The 17532-nt window shown below is 41.9% G+C and overlaps 1 protein-coding gene across 1 annotated transcript; it reads right to left on the bottom strand.

The window, feature by feature from the left end:
- Window positions 1-399: 399 nt before the first annotated feature.
- On the bottom strand, window positions 400-17217 carry LOC139327025 (proton-coupled zinc antiporter SLC30A9, mitochondrial-like; the record flags this gene model as incomplete). Its single annotated transcript, XM_070956707.1, has 11 exons — window positions 17021-17217; window positions 13870-14043; window positions 11309-11362; window positions 10465-10564; window positions 9434-9526; window positions 7371-7453; window positions 5312-5370; window positions 4834-4901; window positions 3275-3377; window positions 1888-1943; window positions 400-535 (listed from the first exon to the last, which is right to left on the bottom strand). Coding segments are annotated over exons 1-11 (1029 nt in total), but the record flags the coding sequence as incomplete, so codon positions are not given.
- Between the last annotated feature and the right edge of the window lie 315 nt (window positions 17218-17532).

The raw sequence follows: 17532 nt of genomic DNA, 5'->3' as shown, positions 1-17532 counted from the left end.
TTCTTCACGAGGTCCCCTTGGTCACATGACCAAAACTGAGATGCTTGGTAACCGACTCATATTTATGATGGTTGTAATGTCCCGGGGCCATGGGATCCCCTTTTGTGGCCTTCTGACAAACAAAGTCAGAAGTGGAGAAGTCAGATTCACTTAACAATCGTGTCCAGAAAGGTCATAACCGAGGGCAACATTCACTTAACAACTGTCTCCCTTAGCAACAGAAATTTTGAGCCCAACTGTGGTCATAAGTCGAGGGCTATCTGTTGCTCCATAGAGAGTTTCATCTCAGCAACTTCCTTGACTCGTTGTTGTCTTGATATTTAAAGGGGGGGGGGGGGGATTTCATGGCTATCACACGCAAGACATCCAGCCAAAACAATATTTCAACACAAAACGTACCCAAAGGAGGGATTCCATTGGCTGAGGATTGAGTAACCCTATAATCCCGTGATACCACGAGAGACCGGCCCCCATCATGAAAATGCCAACGCCGCTAATCAGGGATGCGATGTAGCGCATGTTTGTGAAGCCATACCTGGAAGGGAAGGAGAGGAGGGGGGGGGGGGAAACATCGATGTGACTAAGGAAGGAAAAACAGAGATGTCTGTTCTGCCCCAGCTACGGACCCCAAAGAACGCGGCACACACAAAGTCTGTACAAACCTTAGTTTACTAAATTAAATCAGTCTTTTTCCAACAAAGGCTGTTAATTAACTTGCTTAACAGCCTATAAGAATCCAAAGAATAAATAATTGTAATCTTATTACGGTTGGCAGAAAGCCCAGAAGCAATTTGCAGAGAACTAAGATCAAGACACGAAGGAGAGTGAACGAAGTTGTTCCCTGCAAATTGCTTCAGTCGGCGTTCCTCCTTGAATAGGCTAAGGGAGTGGCCAATTAGCCCCAAGCCTTACTCTCGAGGAGACCTCCTCCTGAGGAGCCACTCCTGCCTTTTGGCAGCTCTGTGTGTCCGTGCATCGAGAAGAGGCTCCTCCTCTTCGTCCTCTTCACTTAAGGGAGCTTCTGGAGGTTCTGAAGGCTCTGGCTGAATCCTCGCCTCTGGCACCACATCTTCTCCAGCCTCCTCACTGTCCGACTCGAGTGCCAGCTGCACAGGCTGCTGGCGCAGCACCACACCAGCCTCCTCGCTGTCGGAATCAACTACTAGCTGCACAGGCCACTGACGGGCCACAACAATGTCAGAGAGCAGAAAGCAGCACAATTGAGATCGCATTTTGCAATCCTTTCGGAGCGTACGAGGGACAGACAGACCTTCGAAGCAAATTCAGGAAATGCAATACCGTATTTTTCGGAGTATGAACTGCATCTTCCCCCCCCCCCAAAAGTGGGTGAAAATTTAGGTGTGTCTTATAGACTGAATACGAGTGTTTTTGGCCTCTCGAACCCTCCGCACGTCACATTTTCGCCCTCACAGGCCCCCAGAAGCACTCTGCAAGTGCTCCGCACGACCCATTTTTGCACTCCCAAGCCCTTTGCCTTTTGCAAAAAGCACCTTTGAGACAGCTACGACCCGGATGACTGAGAATCTCCACAGATATTTTAAAAAGTAACTATGATTGTAGGGAGAACAATCATAAGGAGAACTGGATGTCTGCCACATATCCATGTTTCTCAACTTCTGACAGCTTTAAGACATGTGGCCTTAAAGCTGTCAAGAATGAGGAATTCTGCCAGAGATTGTCTTAAAGCACCAAGAACTGTCGACTTTATTTTCCCAAACTTTTAAGTTATTTCACTGAATCTGAGCTTCGGCTAAAAATGTCCGAAACAGAAGACAGATCAGGGCAATTGTGTTTTGTTTTGTTTTTTCCGAACGAAACAGAAAATTTCAGAACAAGAGGAAAAAGAAAAGGGTTCAAAATCCTTACGGATGGCTTTGATCAGGTATCCTCACCGACTGGCTGATCCCCAACGCAAGCAAGGCCTGTGTGTGAAAAGAAAATGGGGCAGAGACCCCCACATTATTCAGCACCTTGAATTTCAGTTTGCCACCCACAAAAATGGGACCGTTTGATGTTTAATTTCAGAAGGTTTCACTGGAGTAAAGCAACTGCATTTTAAAGTCTTATCAATTTTTTACAATCTTGGAAATGCTTTAGTAACTTTAATAATTTAGGTAAAGATAATCCTCGACTTATAACAGTTCATTTAGTCACCGTTCAAAAGTTACAACAGGATTGAAAAAAGTGACTTATGGCCATTTTTCACAGTTACCACTTTTGCAGCATCCCAATGATCACATGATCAGAATTCAGACGCTTGACTTCAGAGGATAATTAGAACTGCAGAAAAAACAAAGGGCTACAATGGAGTCATTTGCCAAGCATCTGAATTTTAATCACATGACCACGGGGATGCTGCGACGGTCGTAAGTGTGAAAAATGTCCATAAATCTCTTTTTTTTCAGTGCCGTTGTAACTTTGAACGGTCACTAAATGGGGCTGTTGTAAGTCGTGGACCACCTGTGTATCGTGGGAGACAAAATAGAGCTGCGGTCGAAAGATGCAATTTTATCTTTGGCGGATCCTTGAAAATGACCCCTGCGTGTTCATCGACGTACAACGTTGCCTCCCGCATTTGGAGGGCATGCCATGCCGAGCTCGGCTGGCGTTGAAATAAAAAATCCAGAAACCCTGATTGTCATGATAGTGATGGTTCCTTAGTGGGGGGTAATGAAACATCTGCGGGAAAAACCCGCCAAACTCAGATAAACTCCCGTGTTCAACCCTGAGCTGCAGATAATCCTGTTCTGTGGTGTTGTGAAATCCAAAAGTTTGGGCAAATTAACCGCTCTCTGTATTGCATCAACAACTGCTAGGAGGATTCAAAATCCCTTAAATTAAAAAATTGGATAGAATTATGGATTAAATGGAGATACCGGCTAATGCCAGGAATTTCTGCTTTAAACACCGGTGGTGGAAATGGAGAAATTCCCTAAAATCGAATTGAAAGAATGGATTAGTAAACTAAAAGAAAATCAGATATATAAATGGTAGGACTGGAAGAACAAGGTAAAGAATATAACACAACTAAAGAACTTTGTAGCAGATATTAGATTAAACTAGTTGAATTTAATACAATTAGAGAAATGGATAAAAGGGGAAGAAAGATTCGAGGAGAAAGACAGGCAGTTAACAAAATTTGAAATGATTATAAACGAATGTGAGGTGAATGAAGAATATATAGGTAAAGTAAGAATTGGGAAAATATATAGAACTCCCTGAGAAGCACAAAATTGCAAACTTTGCTACTTACTTGATTGCAAGTATCTGCTAAGGAATGTATGGCTTCAGAGAACATGCTGGCAGAACCCGTGTACACCCAGGCAAGGAGCTTGAAGAAAAAATTCAAGCCGTTTCTGTAGGAGGAGGGAGAAACTATCGTCACAAGGAGGTAATGACACACTCACAATCTTTTGGAGACTCTGCAAAACTTTAAATACGCAATGCCGCTCTTGGATTGACAAATGGATGATGAGATTGGCGAGCGACCCAAGATATTCGCAAAGCCATGCATATGGGGATGAGTAGGACAAGTGTGGGAATGACCAAACTGTTGATTAGAGATCCAGCGCATGTGAGGAAGCCTGTGAGACACAGAAATTCAAAATATACGGCAGCTTCCACCTTCCCACTACTGTGCAAATCCCCTTGTTTTTCCTTTGTTTATCCATATTTGGCACCGTGGTCTGTACCACCAGCCTTAACCAGATCACCAGTAGATGGGTACCAAAATTAGGTTAGAAGAAAAGAAAGAAAGAAAGAAAGAAAGAAAGAAAGAAAGAAAGGAAGGAAGGAAGGAAGGAAGGAAGGAAGGAAGGAAGGAAGGAAGGAAGGAAGGAAGGAAGGAAAGAAAGAAAGAAAGAAAGAAAGAAAGAAAGAAAGAAAGAAAGAAAGAAAGAAAGAAAGAAAGAAAGAAAGAAAGAAAGAAAGAAAGAAAGAAAATCTCTGCAGCATTGTGAATGTACCACGTGCAGGAAAGAGCAAAAGTGCATGTAAGAAGGGAACACAAAATATACTAGCCAACAATTGTTCTTGCTTTCCAAAAAGCCTTGTTTTGAGAAACTGGGAAGCCTCCATCTGCACCGGAAATTTCTCTGATTTATAAGGCAGATTTAGTTTGGACTAAATCCCGAAAGCACTGTCTTAAATAACAACATGAAAGCAATGCAAAAATGGTCCAATAATTTGCAGGGAAAAAATTATTTTAATTAATCAGGATAGAGCTGGAAGGGGCCTTGGAAGTCTTCTGGTCCAATCCCTTGCTTAAGCAGGAGACCCTGGCCTATATATTGTTGCATTGTTTTATTCTCTGTTGTAAGGTGCCCAGAGTCCCTTGGGATTGGGGCGGCATAGAAATGCGACAAAATAAATAAATAAATAAATATACCATTTCAGACAAGTGACAGTCCAGTCTTTGACTCTTTGGTGCTTTCTGGTCCTTTTATTTACATAAAAATTACCTTAAGCTCTTACAACTTGCCTCCAGAAGTTGTGGGTGCCCCAACACTGGAGATTTTTATGAGGAGATTGGACAGATTTTCCTGAATTTTTATTTCAGGGTTTCCTGCCTGAGCAGGGGGTTGGACTAGAAGACCTCCAAGGTCCCTTCCAACTGTCATTCTTTAGTCTAATATTCCAACTCAGCCAACCTTTAAGCTTTCCTTTCTAAACTAAAATTCTGATTTCCGATACAGCATTAGCCAATATATGACAACATAATAAAACAGCATTGAGCTGTCCCAGATTAAGCTTTGCAGCGTCTATGTTTAAGAGCCATGGACACGTAAAGAAAAAAAAGAAAAGAAAACTTACATGCAAATAGCGACCATCACCACTTTTCCTGGACCGCTCAGAAATATAGCTGATGCACGGGAACGTGGCTAAATTAAAGACAGAAGCATGTAGTTTAAGGCAAACTACACGCTTCCCTGTATGTGTTTCACAAACAATGCAATGCTTTTACGAATATGATGTCGGATATTGCCTATTTTAAATTGCCAAGTTTGGGGAACCCTGACATAGACAATGATCTCATGTAGGCAGGTGTGGCCACCGTCTTCTCTCAAATTTTACAAAGGTTGCCTTCACAAGCTTTGTAACAAACCTTCACTTCAGAGGCCAGGCCTGCATTTAGCCATTGAGATCATTTAAATTGAGAAAACAGATTTCACACTCAGTAGAGACAGTAAAAATTATTAAAGGACAGTTACACAGTTACATCACTAATTGCATTTAAAAAATTTGGCCATGAATAGGCTTTTACAACTAATGTTTTTTTTTTTTAATTCACCTTAGTTTCTCCTTGGAAAGTTCGGTATTCTCTCAACAACTTCTGGCTTCTAAATAATTCTGTAAAAAGAACAGAGAAAGATGGAAGAAATAACAATGCTGACAGAAATAACAACTGCTGCTATGGTCAAGAAAACCTGAAAGTATTTACTGATCTGAAAAGTGACTGCTGTTAAAGATATTTAAAGCTTAAATATCTTTAATAAAGAAGAGCCAAGAATTCTTGTAATAGAATTCTACAGATCTTATAATGTTTACAGTAATGAAATCCCTCTACTCACACCTATGTAATTTTAGATTTATCATTAGAAGAGTAGAAGGTAAACGTAAAGGTTCCCCTGGCACATACGTGCTAGTCGTTCCTGACTCTAGGGGGCGGTGCTCATCTCCGTTACAAAGCCAGAAGAGCCAGCGCTGTCCGAAGACATCTCCGTGGTCATGTGGCCGGCATGAAACGCCAAAGGCGCACGGAACGCTGTTACCTTCCCACCAAAGGTGGTCCCTATTTTTCTACTTGCATTTTTTAATGTGCTTTCGAACTGCTAGGTTGGCAGACGCTGGGACAAGTAATGGGAGCTCACCCCATTACGCGGCACTAGGGATTCGAACCGCTGAACTGCTGACCTTTCAATCGACAAGCTCAGCATCTTATCCACTGAGCCACTGTATCCCCTTTATAAGAGTATACCTGATAGCAAGACAGTTGTCACGATGACTCATTTTAAACTTGCCTAATACAGCTAAATATCCATATTAAGAGCCTTGATGGTACAGTGGTCTAAGCACCGTTATTAACACAGCTGCTTGCAATTACTGCAGGGTTCGAATCTCACCAGGCTCAAGGTTGACTCAGCCTTCCATCCTTTCTAAGGTAGGTGAAATGAGGACCCAGTTTGTGGGGGCAATAAGCTGACTTTGTATAAATATACAAAAAGGATGAAGGCTATTGCTTAACGCATTGTAAGCCGCCCTGAGTCTCTGGAGAAGGGCGGCATATAAATCAAATTTAAAAATAAATAAATAAATAAAATTTGCTTAAAGCTTTCCTCCCTTAAATTGCAGCTACTTGTCCTCTTCTTTACAATCCCTTTTTAACTTTTTGACCCAGGATAGCATAGTTTGCAATCCTTCAGACGCAGCCAGACCAGGGCAGAATATAAAAAGGAACTGTTATTTATACAAGTAGTTCTCGACTTAACAATAGTTTGTTTACTGACCCTTCCAAGTTACAACGGCACTGAAAAAAGGGACTTATGACCGTTTTCCACACTTACGACCTTTGCAGCATCCCCATGGTCACGGGATCAAAATTCAGAAGCTTGGCAACTGAATTATATATTTATGATGGTCGCAGCGTCCCAGGGTTACATGATCCCATTTTGCGACCTTCTGACAAGCAAAGTCAACAGGGAAGCCAGATTCACTTAACAACCTTGCCGCTAACTTAACAACTGACTTAACAACTGTGGCCAGAAAGGTCGTAAAATGGGTCAAGACTCACTTAATGCATGTCTCACTAAGCAATCAAAATTTTGGGATCAATTGTGGTCGTAAGTCGAGGAACATCAAATGATTCTAAGAGGCTTATAGTCAATGAAGTGAAATACAAATTCAGAACACTCATAATGACCTAATATCTCAAACCCAATTCAACCCAGCCTCCCCTCATCATCATCATCCTCTTTTAATGACCCCATAATCTCTGGCGGGGGGAGTCTGGGCAACTGAATGGAGCTAGCAGAGTGTTTTAATGGCCAGATGCCCTTCTTGTCGCCAATGCGGAGTTATATTCAGCAGATATATTCTCATTGTACCCACAGAGAGAAATATCTGCCTCTACCTAGGATCAAACTCACAGCCTCCAGATTGTAAGGCGAGAGGCTCCACCTCTAGGCCACTGCACCACTCATCAACCCAGTCTCCCCTGCTTCTAATTAAATCTACTTCCAGAAGATCTTAGGAGCCACACACAGAAAAACACAATTTAATTAAGTAACACCACTGGATGTCCCTTGCAGTCAAAACTATGAAGCGCTTCCGGAAGTGTGTTTTACACTTACTTTCCATGTATTCCCTTTCGGCTTCTATGCGCCTTTTTCTCTCTCGAGCAAGAGCTTCAGGGCTTCCCCAGACTTCTATAGACCTGTTTTTACAAAGTGGGGAAAAAGAGACAGATCTGACTTGCCAACACTTTTGACTAATGAAAAAAGAGGGAATATGTGACGTGCTCTCTGGAAGGTAAAATTCATGGATGTAAGAACCAGGGTGGATAAAAATCAATGATTTTTTTTAAAAAAAATAAAAAAAAACAGATTTTTTTTATTTAAATCGGATTTTTTTTATTTAAATCGGATTTTTTTGATTTTTATCAAATTTATTTTAATAAAAAACTTTTGGGGTAAAAATCTATCGTAAGATAGTTTTCTATTTAAGATACATAAATAATTTAGTTTATTCAGCATGAAATGGAGCTTAGTTACGTAGCATGAGGCTATATATTCTGCAACACTGGGACTATCCGTGAGTCAACAGTGGGTCAAAGGAGTAGCAGAGATGACAGCTGCTCTTTAAAAATTATGATTTAAATCGAGTTGATTTAAATCAAGCCTTTTTACTAGTGATTTAAATCATGATTTAAATCAAATCCTGGTAAGAACTAAGACATTTACCTGAGCTAACAAAATAGGATGTTAACCAAGCTAAGCGAAGGAAAGAAGGGGGAGGAGCCTGTTAATTTTGAAAGAAGTGTTTAACTCTTCCTGAATCAAGCTAACATTAGGATTCAAGCAGGCGTCCTCCAACAAGCTGCTACCCATATGACTTGAATGGTAGGTTGGGTGCTCTTATTGCAATTTATCTGGATCACAGCAGATTTAACACAATCCAACCTTCAATATTTCCCCTTGGATAGCTTCATTAACGCAGCAAGAATCAACGACAAGAGATGCACAATTTGCTGTGTCACAACATGAGCTGTGCTGTCTCTTAAGTGCGCCATGTTGAAAAAAAAGAGAAATACAAAAAGCGTTGTTTATGTGGTTTAGTCAAAATGCTTTGGCAATGCTTTTATTTCCTACTATTTTTTAAGATTCTTGTCTAATCTGATGATTGGTTAGATGGTTGGGAAAACATCAGGGTGGATAAAGATCGATGACTTTTTTTTTTAAAATGGATTTTTTAAAAATTTAAATCAGATTTTTTTTTATTTTTATCAAATTTATTTTAATAAAATGCTTTTGGAGTAAAGATATAAAGGGTTTCTATTTAAGATACATTAATAATTTAGTTTATTCAGCATGAAATGGAGCCTAGTTATGTAGCATGAGGCTGTATATCCTGCAATATTTACATTTTTGGCAAATCCATTCAACGAATCCAAGCTCTGCAAGCTGTGATAGCATGCACTGCATTGATGCATTCACACAATTTCGCCGTTAACCATGAGATAAATCATAAAACAAAGTTCAGGAATATTCCTTTATCACATTGTTTTGCAAATCTATGTACACTACGAACTGACTGTTTGAAGAGAAATGCATCTGTACCACTCTTAAGTGTGAGGAGGAAGGGGAAGCAGTAAAAATGAAAGTGAAACCTTCTAAGCAGCTTATACATATAATATTAAAGAGCACCTGTCATTTCAGATCCATCCTGGCAATGCCTGTTACGAGGGCATCCACTCATTTGCTGCCCACTACGTCTCTCACCTTGTTGTGTCATTGCTGCATCACCAGCCGTCCCATTAAAATGAATGGGACTGTTGGTGAGTCAATAGTGGGTCAGAGGAGGAGCTGCTGTGGGACAGAGATGACAGGTGCTCTTTAAAAATTATGACTGAAATCGAGTTGATTTAAATCAAGCCTTTTTACTAGTGATTTAAATCCACCCTGGAAAACACAAATTAAGCATTGTCCATTCCCCCTAAGCCACCAATGAAAAAAAAAAATCAGTCAACATTCTGAACTCTGGTTTTATTGCCTGAAGAAACCACAACTAAATGAGAGTCAAAAATGACTTAAGTTAACACGGTTTACCAGCTAATGAGCAAATTGTGTGAACTTGACAGGAAAGCGTTAGAAAGTAAAATCTCTACTTAAGATAACCTTTTCAAAGATGCTCTTACTTAGCTTCCACTTCTGATCTCAAAAACACAGTGAAAGCTTCGGTATCGTCATGAGGGCTTCGTCGTTTGATTTTCCTAAGTTGGTCAAGATCACTGTTGAAGGAGACAGGAAAAAAAAAAGAAGAAGAAAAGCAAAGATTATAAGGTCTGAGTCAACATTGAGCCTGGTGAGATTCGAACTGCCAAATTGCAGGCAGCCGGTAGTCAGCAGAAGTAGCCTGCAGTACTGCACTCTAACCACTGCGCCACCATGGCTCTAAGTACCAAATAAACAATGAGTACGAGGACAAAAAGTTCATGTAAAAATGCACTGAGTACCAAATTTGATGAGTTTCGAAGCAGTTGAGTACCAAGGTACCGCAGAATTTGGTGCCTCTTGTTGGTAGCAATTTTCACCACTCACTCGTACTTGTAAAGTTGTAGTAACTTTGAAAAACACCATTTATTTATTTATTTTACTTTATTTTATTTCTATACCGCCCTTCTCCTGCGGGATTCAGGGCGGTGTACAGCCAAGATAAAACATTGCATATAAAATTTAAAAACAGTTTAAAAAACAATTAAATAATTTCGGCCCAAGATTTAAAACAACCCAATTAAAACCGAATTCAATTAAAACTGAGAGGATGGGATCAAGCCAGCCCGGCTAGATGGAATAAGTGTGTTTTCAGGGCCCGACGAAAAGTCCAGAGGTCTGATATCATGCGTATCTCAGGGGGCAGGTCATTCCAGAGGGCAGGGGCTGCCACAGAGAAGGCTCTCCCCCTGGAGGTCGCCAGCCGGCACTGTCTGGCCGACGGCACCCTGAGGAGGCCCTCTCTGTGCGAGCAAACTGGTCGGTGGGAGGCTATTGGCGGCAGAAGGCGGTCTCGCAGATACCCCGGCCCTAAGCCATGGAGCGCTTTAAAGGTGTTCACCAACACCTTGAAGCGCACCCGGAAGACCACAGGAAGCCAGTGCAGCTCGCGCAGGAGAGGTGTCATATGGGAGCGGCATGTCGTTCAAATTTAAAATCTGAGAGGTGAACGTACCTGGACTTAAGGCAAAATTCACTGATTGCTCTCACGCCAGTGATGAAGTTATTCTTTGTGTACTTTGGTCCATATTCTCTTTTTTTAAGCACAGCTTTCACTTGAAAAGAGAAGGGGGAAAGCATTACACTCGGAGGGTCTCTGGAACTTGGAAGATACAAGCCAGAAGTCGACTTACAGGAGTTTGTTTAGTGACCGTTCGAAGTTACAATGGTATTGAAAAAAATGATTTATGATCATTGTTCATACTTAGGATCGTTGCGGCATCTCTACGATCATGGGATTTACATTCAGATGCTTGACAACTGACTCACATTTATGACGATACCCCTTTGTGACCTGACAAGCAAATTCAATGGGTAAACCAGATTCACTTAATAACTATGTTACTAATTTAAGAACTGCAGTGATTCACTTAACAAATGTCTTGAGAAAAGTCATAAAATGGGGCAAAACTCACTTAACAAATGTTTCATTTAGCAAAAGAAATTTTGGGCTCAATTATGGTCGCAGGTCAAAGACTCCTTGTACTAATGTAACACATTTTCACCTACTGGATTAAAGCCACCAACATTTATTCTAACTTGTCAGAGAGATTAGATGTGATCTGGTTGTAAAACTTGAAAAGTGAATGACAAATCAAAAGCAGTTTCTCAGTCAGTAGAGAAGTGAGAATGAGCGTTTATTACCAATCAAGATTGGATTTATTTAAGAATTAAATTGAATTCGGAGACTGAAGGCCCTTGTGGGTAAATACAGATTATCATCTTTGGTAGTTTTATCAAAAAGGGATTCTAAGACCATCTTAAACTTCTATGCATGCCCACAGAAGGACATCAATTACCTTTTACTTGAATTGGTTGCTGTGGGAAAGGAATCTGATTGATAGCGTCTCGGGCTGGAAAAATAAAAGACATAGTTGTATTGCTGTGTTTGCGTTGTAAGAAAAAAACATTGAGATATTGGGACAGCATTATTTGGCAAATGGAACGGACTGTTGTTCCTGAATCATTAAAACACACGAGTAGTCCCAAAAACCTCTTTTATTGCAACAGCTGTGAATTACGTTCATTCACAGCTGAGTTCCAATTAGTTGCAAAAAGTCCTTTGGGAGAAGTCCTTTGGGATAATCACCAACCTTTATCTCCCTTGACACTCTGCCAAAGACCTACTTGGCAAAGCCACACGGAGTCCAGAATCAAACAGAGATGCTGACTGGGAACAGAATTAACAATGTTGCTTTCCTGCAAAGGGCCCACGTTCCTTTGCTCCTCTTTTAAGCCTTATGGGAGGGGCCAATCATCTCTAGGCCTCACTCCCGAGTTGTCCCTTTTGTTTGAACTGTTCTTGCCTTCTGGCAGCTCTGCGCATGTGCACACTAGGAACAGGCTCCTCCTGTTCCTCTGTCTCTCTGATATCGGACTCTGGAGGCTCCGGAGTCATAACTCCCAGATGGCCCTGGCTCCATCTCTGCCTCAGATGCAGAGCCCTCGTCCGAGCCTTCCCCAGACTCCAGGACTGGCCCATGTTCCTCCCCAGCCTCCTCACTGTCCGACTCCACTGCCAGCTCCGCAGGCTGCTGGGGGACCACAACATGTACATTGGAAGAAAGCAATTTCAAATTTTCTACATAAATCTTCCAATGATTTCTTTCCCTCCTGGGCCTCGCTATTACATAATTCAAATTTTAACTGGTTCACTTCCCACCAAAAAGTTTCTTTATATTGTAAGGACACAACAAAAGAAACACCAGTCTTGTGGATAGATTGTGATATTTTGTCTTAGTGTCAGAAAGAAAGGAAATGAGATTTTTTTTAGCTCTGAAATATTCTTTTGCATTCTACAATACCACTGATTTCACTAAGAGTAAAATGTATCACAGAATGATACATGATCATACATCTTTAATTAGCAGCCTCAACAATACTGTATTGAGTTGTGACCTCAGTAACAAAGTTACTATACTGTTGCTTTATTCCCTGGAGTTGGACCGCTGCCGTATATCTGCTACCGGTAAATTGAAATTAATTCCACTAAATTAAAGACATTAGAATTTGTCTTCTGAATGGAAGATCTTGGCAAGAGAGTCTCTTCTGTTAATAACAAGCATGCTTGACTCATGGCATGAATTAGTTAAAAAAAAACACACAACAACTTGATTTTAAGACAAGAATTTCTCCTTGAACTTGGAGAAAATAGGGTGGACAAGGCAACAAAATCAGAATAATCTTTCCCATTAAATAAGATAAATAGAATAGACCTAAACGTACAGGTTTTTATTTGTTCCAATACACAGTAGAAACTTGTTGAGTATCCTTGAAAATAGTGTTGGTTCCCAATAGAACTAGTATTTTTTAAAAAGCTAGAAGTTGGCTAAAAGTTGTTTTCCGTTCTTATCTTTGCAGCATTAAAATTACAGTCGCATGTTTGCAATGGGGAAGTCAGAGCTAGAAGCCAAATTCAATTCCTTTCACACTTCCCAGTAGTATTTTCCCCCCTGTAAAGCGAACAGGGTTTTTTTTTGAAAAATTAACATGTAAACTCTGATCAGGAAAAACAGTCACGTAACAACTTAATCTTAACGGATTATTGGTTATTCAAGTAATGTTACGCATCTTCTCTCTACCTGAATCTCAAAGGTTTAACAAAAACATACTGCTCAAAAGAAAGCAAGCCTCACTTATTTAATTAAAGGATGGACGATTTCAGGGAGTGAAGTCCAAAATATATTGTATATTGTAGTCCTCGACTTACAACAGTTCATTCAGTGACCGTTCCAAGTTACAATGGCACTGAATAAAGTGACTTATGACCGCTTTTCACACTTATCACCGTTGCAGCATCCCGACAGTCACGTGATTTACACTCGAGTGCTTGACAACTGGTTCATATTTATGATGGCTGTAGTGTCCGGAGTCATGCATTCCCCTTGCATGACATTCTGACAAGCAAAGTCAACGGAGAAGCCAGATTCACTTAACAACCAGGTTACTAAGTTAATGACTGTGGCGACTCACTTAACAACCGCTGCAAGAAAAGTTGTAAAATGGGGCAAAATTCACTTAGCAAACGTCTTGCTTAGCAACAGACATTTTGGGCTGAATCGTGGTTGTAAGTCGAGGTTTGCCTGTATTTCAAAGTATTGAAATATGACAGGCAAAATCAAAAGCGGTGGATAACTTTTAGGGGAAGCAGGATCGCTCCGAAAGAAAACATCCTGAATCAGCGGTGCCTTCTGCCATCGTTGTCAGACGATTCAAAGTCGCGACAAAGAGAAATCTCTGGGTTTAACCCTGGTTAATTCTAATCACTTCATTACAGTGTCACTATCGAAGAAATCTTTGGAGCGAAGAGGAGCAGCTACACTGACCCCTTCAACGCAGGTTGTGAACGGGATGAACCTACCGGACGCTGTTTTCTGCGCACTGCCTTCTGAGCCTGAAGAACTGGCATCTGGAGTTCTTGTGCTGTTCTTCTGATCGTTGGAGGAATAAGCTCTGACTTGACTGGCGGGATGAGGGAGAGACCTACCTGGCAGAATGGCCAGGAGTCTCCCAGGTTTAATAGGAACTTGCCAGCCTGATGGAAACATGAAAGTAGATGATAGTTTTAGAAGATAGAAGAACACCTTTGGTCAATACTAAAAACCAGGTGAGAAGACATCAAACTGTTACGATTATTGAAATGTTTACTAGATGGGCTTACCAAAGGACAATAGGAAGGTTGCAGAGAACAGATCAAGGCTGGCGGAGGGAAAAGGATATTCAAATGAGACGGAACTTTTCCCAAATGGAACACTGGTTATCACAAAACCTGATACAGGGGAAAGAAAATAGCAGCCCCTTGCAAAGGAAATTTTTAAAAAAGCCAAGAGGTACCAGATAATTTAGTTTTGGATCTCACACGTGATTATGAAACAATAAATGTTAGTATTGCTGAACCGTTTTATGGCAAATTAAAATATTTCTCCAATACTAAGTTTATTTACTTCACGCTCCCCAAATTTATTTATTTATTTATTTATTTTATTTATTTATTATATTTCTATACCGCCTTTCTCCCGTAGGACTCAAGGCGGTGTTCAGTCAAGAAAAATATAGACACACAAACATCATAAAATTGCTAATTAAAATTATTACTTAGTTTGGTCAATTAAATAAAACCCAGAATTAGATCACATTTAAAAAATCAATTTAAATCAATGGAATTTAAAAATTCCACTCATAGGGAACAATTTATTATGCTCGCTAACGGGATGCAGTAAAGTTAGCTTCTGTTTAAATAGAATAATTTAAGGCTGCAGAGAAAGATTTGCAAAACAATAAATAAGACAAGATGTATCTTACAACGAGACAGAGAAGTATTTAAACAGAGTGAGCCTTCCCCCCCCCCCCCGCTTTCAAGCTACTGACATACACAAAATCATCTGAACTTGATATATTTACAAGCAAAAATAAATCTATGCATGCAGCTAACAGCTGGGTTCCCATGCAATATTAGGCTTGATTTTCCCTTAACACATACAAAGCCAGTCATTGCTGGTTCAGGGGTCTACTCAGTCTAGAACAGGGGTGTTCAACTGTGGCAACTTCAAGACTAGTGGACTTCAATTCCCAGAATTCCCTAGCCAGCCTGGCTGGGGAGTTCTGGGCGTTGAAATCCCCAAGTCTTGAAGCTGCCGAAGTTGGACAGCCCTGATTTTTTTAAAAAAAAATCATATTCCCAACGCAGAAGTAACATTGGAATGGACACCAAGTGGTACATTTAGGCTTCTACAGAATGAATGCTAACAAAGCAGAGCAATCTTGCAAGCAATTACACCTCAGCTCCCAAAGCTCTGGAGCGGTGGGTCTTGTCAACATATTAAACCATAACTTTTTTTTTTTTAATTTGATTTATATGCCGCCCTTCTCCGGAGACTCAGGGCGGCTTACAATGCGTTAAGCAATAGCCTTCATACTTTTGTATATTTATACAAAGTCAGCTTATTGCCCTCACAAACTGGGTCCTCAATTTACCTACCTTAGAAAGGATGGAAGGCTGAGTCAACCTTGAGCCTGGCGAGATTCGAACCTGCAGTAATTGCAGGCAGCTGGTCTTAATAACAGGGTGCTTTAGACCACTGTACTACCAAGGCTCTTTGCAGTCCCATGTGGAGAGCCCAGAAAAGCATGCAACCATGGGGCTGGCTGGTGCTCCAAGAGCCCTCCCTTCGTCTTTCAATTCATTTTAAGAGTGTCTAATTACCCCTTACCTCTTTTGAAATGTTTAATGCTTATGTATTGCGTTTATATTTTCATATTTAATATTTTATTCTACACTGCCCAGAGTCCTCTCTGGGGTGGGTGGGTAAGTCAAAAACACAAATAAATAAATAAATAAATAAATAAAAAGCATACGATAGGAATCAGACCCACGGGTCAACCCTTGATCAAAATCCTGATTAATTCTAAAGGCGGACATACTGTCAACACCAGGGGTCAGCAACCTGCGGCTCTGGAGCCGCATGTGGCTCTTTCACCCCTCTGCTGTGGTTCCCTGTCACTCAAAATATGCATCCCAACCCCCAATGTGCAACACTCACTGGCACGTGATTTATTGAGCTTTTCAACCTCCGGTAGGCCAACCATGGATAAATCCAAGAAAAGAAAAGTTTCAGAAGAAAACAGAACGTTTAATTCAACTACATATGCTAGTTTTGTGGCCGCTCAAGAAATAGTCAGGCACGGGAAGGGTTTTTGTGGCTCCCGGTGTTTTCTTTTCTGTGGGAAACGGGTCCAAACGGCTCTTTAGAGTATTTTAAGTTTGCAGAACCCTGGTCAAGACAGTCACGTCACCTCCGCTAATCAAAACCATCACACAAAATACATGTGGTCCTCGACTTACGAACATGGCGGCCCCCCAACATTTCTCTTCTTCAGTGAAACATTGGTTAAGTCTGTTTTGCCCCGTTTTACGACCTTTCCTGACCCGGTTGTTCAGTGTACCGCCGCAGTTGAGAAGTTAAAAGTCACCCAGGTGGTTAAGCGACTCTGGCTTCCCCCCCCCCGCTGACTTTGCTTGTCGGAAGGTCGCAAAAGGATCCCGGGAAGGTGCGACCCGTCATAAATGTGAGTCAGCCACCAAGCCCCGCTGCATTTCGACCACGAGGGATGCCGCAACAAGTTGGGTATAAAACGGTCCTGAGTCACTTCCCCCCCCCCAGTGCCGCCGTGACTTGGAACGGTCACTAAACGAACGGTCGTAAGTCGAGGACTACATGGCGGGCACCAAAAACTTGATGGGTTTAGACTTGAGTTGCTGAGGGGGAAAACCTGCTAATCGTGACTCCCAACGCCAGAAAAAGCCTCTTGCCGAAAGACTTTTTAAACCCGCGTCTCGCTTAACGACGTAAATGGTGGGGGCTCCATTATGGTCATAGATCGAGGATTGCCTGTTTTAATACCCTCCCTCCCCCCAAAAGCCGCCCCTCCCTCCCTGGACGGCCAAGAGGGGCCCTTGTAGCTCCTTTCAGGCCCCCTCAGAGGTCAAGAAACCTCCCCCCGGCCACACTCACCGGGACAGACCGGCGGGCAAAGGCCTCCCCGCCGCCGCAGCAGCAGCCGCAGCTGGTAAAAGCACCGCCATCCCTTCCGCTGAGCGGCCAGAGCCGGCAGCATCCTCCTCCCGCGCTCGGCCTAAGGGCGAAAGGAGAAGGAGGCCGGCGAGGAAATCGCCTCATGGGTGACTCTTCGCCCGGCCGGTTCTCCACAGATGAGGGGCCGCCATTTTGGGAAGGCGGAGTCTCAGAAACCGGATGTTGGGGGGGGCGCGAGAAAGAAAAAGAAACCCGTGCCGCTCTGTCTTCTTCGTCTCTATGGTCCGCCTTGAAGGGCAATACAACGATGAGGGAGAAAGCGTGTGTGTGTGTGTGTGTGTGTGTGTGTGTGTGTGTGTGTGTGTGTGTGTGTGTGTGTGTGTGTGTGTGTGTGTGTGTGTGTGTTTTTCCTCCTACGTCATTTCCTGTTCGGGCGAAACCATTTCTCCCCCTGGTTTCACCTTGCGGGGATGCTCCTCGTCCACCCCTGG

The sequence above is a fragment of the Pituophis catenifer genome, unplaced genomic scaffold (genome assembly GCF_029215685.1).
Source record: "Pituophis catenifer annectens isolate HBS135680 unplaced genomic scaffold, rPitCat1.0.hap2 SCAF_549, whole genome shotgun sequence".
In the NCBI taxonomy this organism is placed as follows: domain Eukaryota; kingdom Metazoa; phylum Chordata; class Lepidosauria; order Squamata; family Colubridae; genus Pituophis; species Pituophis catenifer.
The sequence above is the reverse complement of the archived record's forward strand: the minus strand, read 5'-3'. Positions and strand labels throughout refer to the sequence as shown.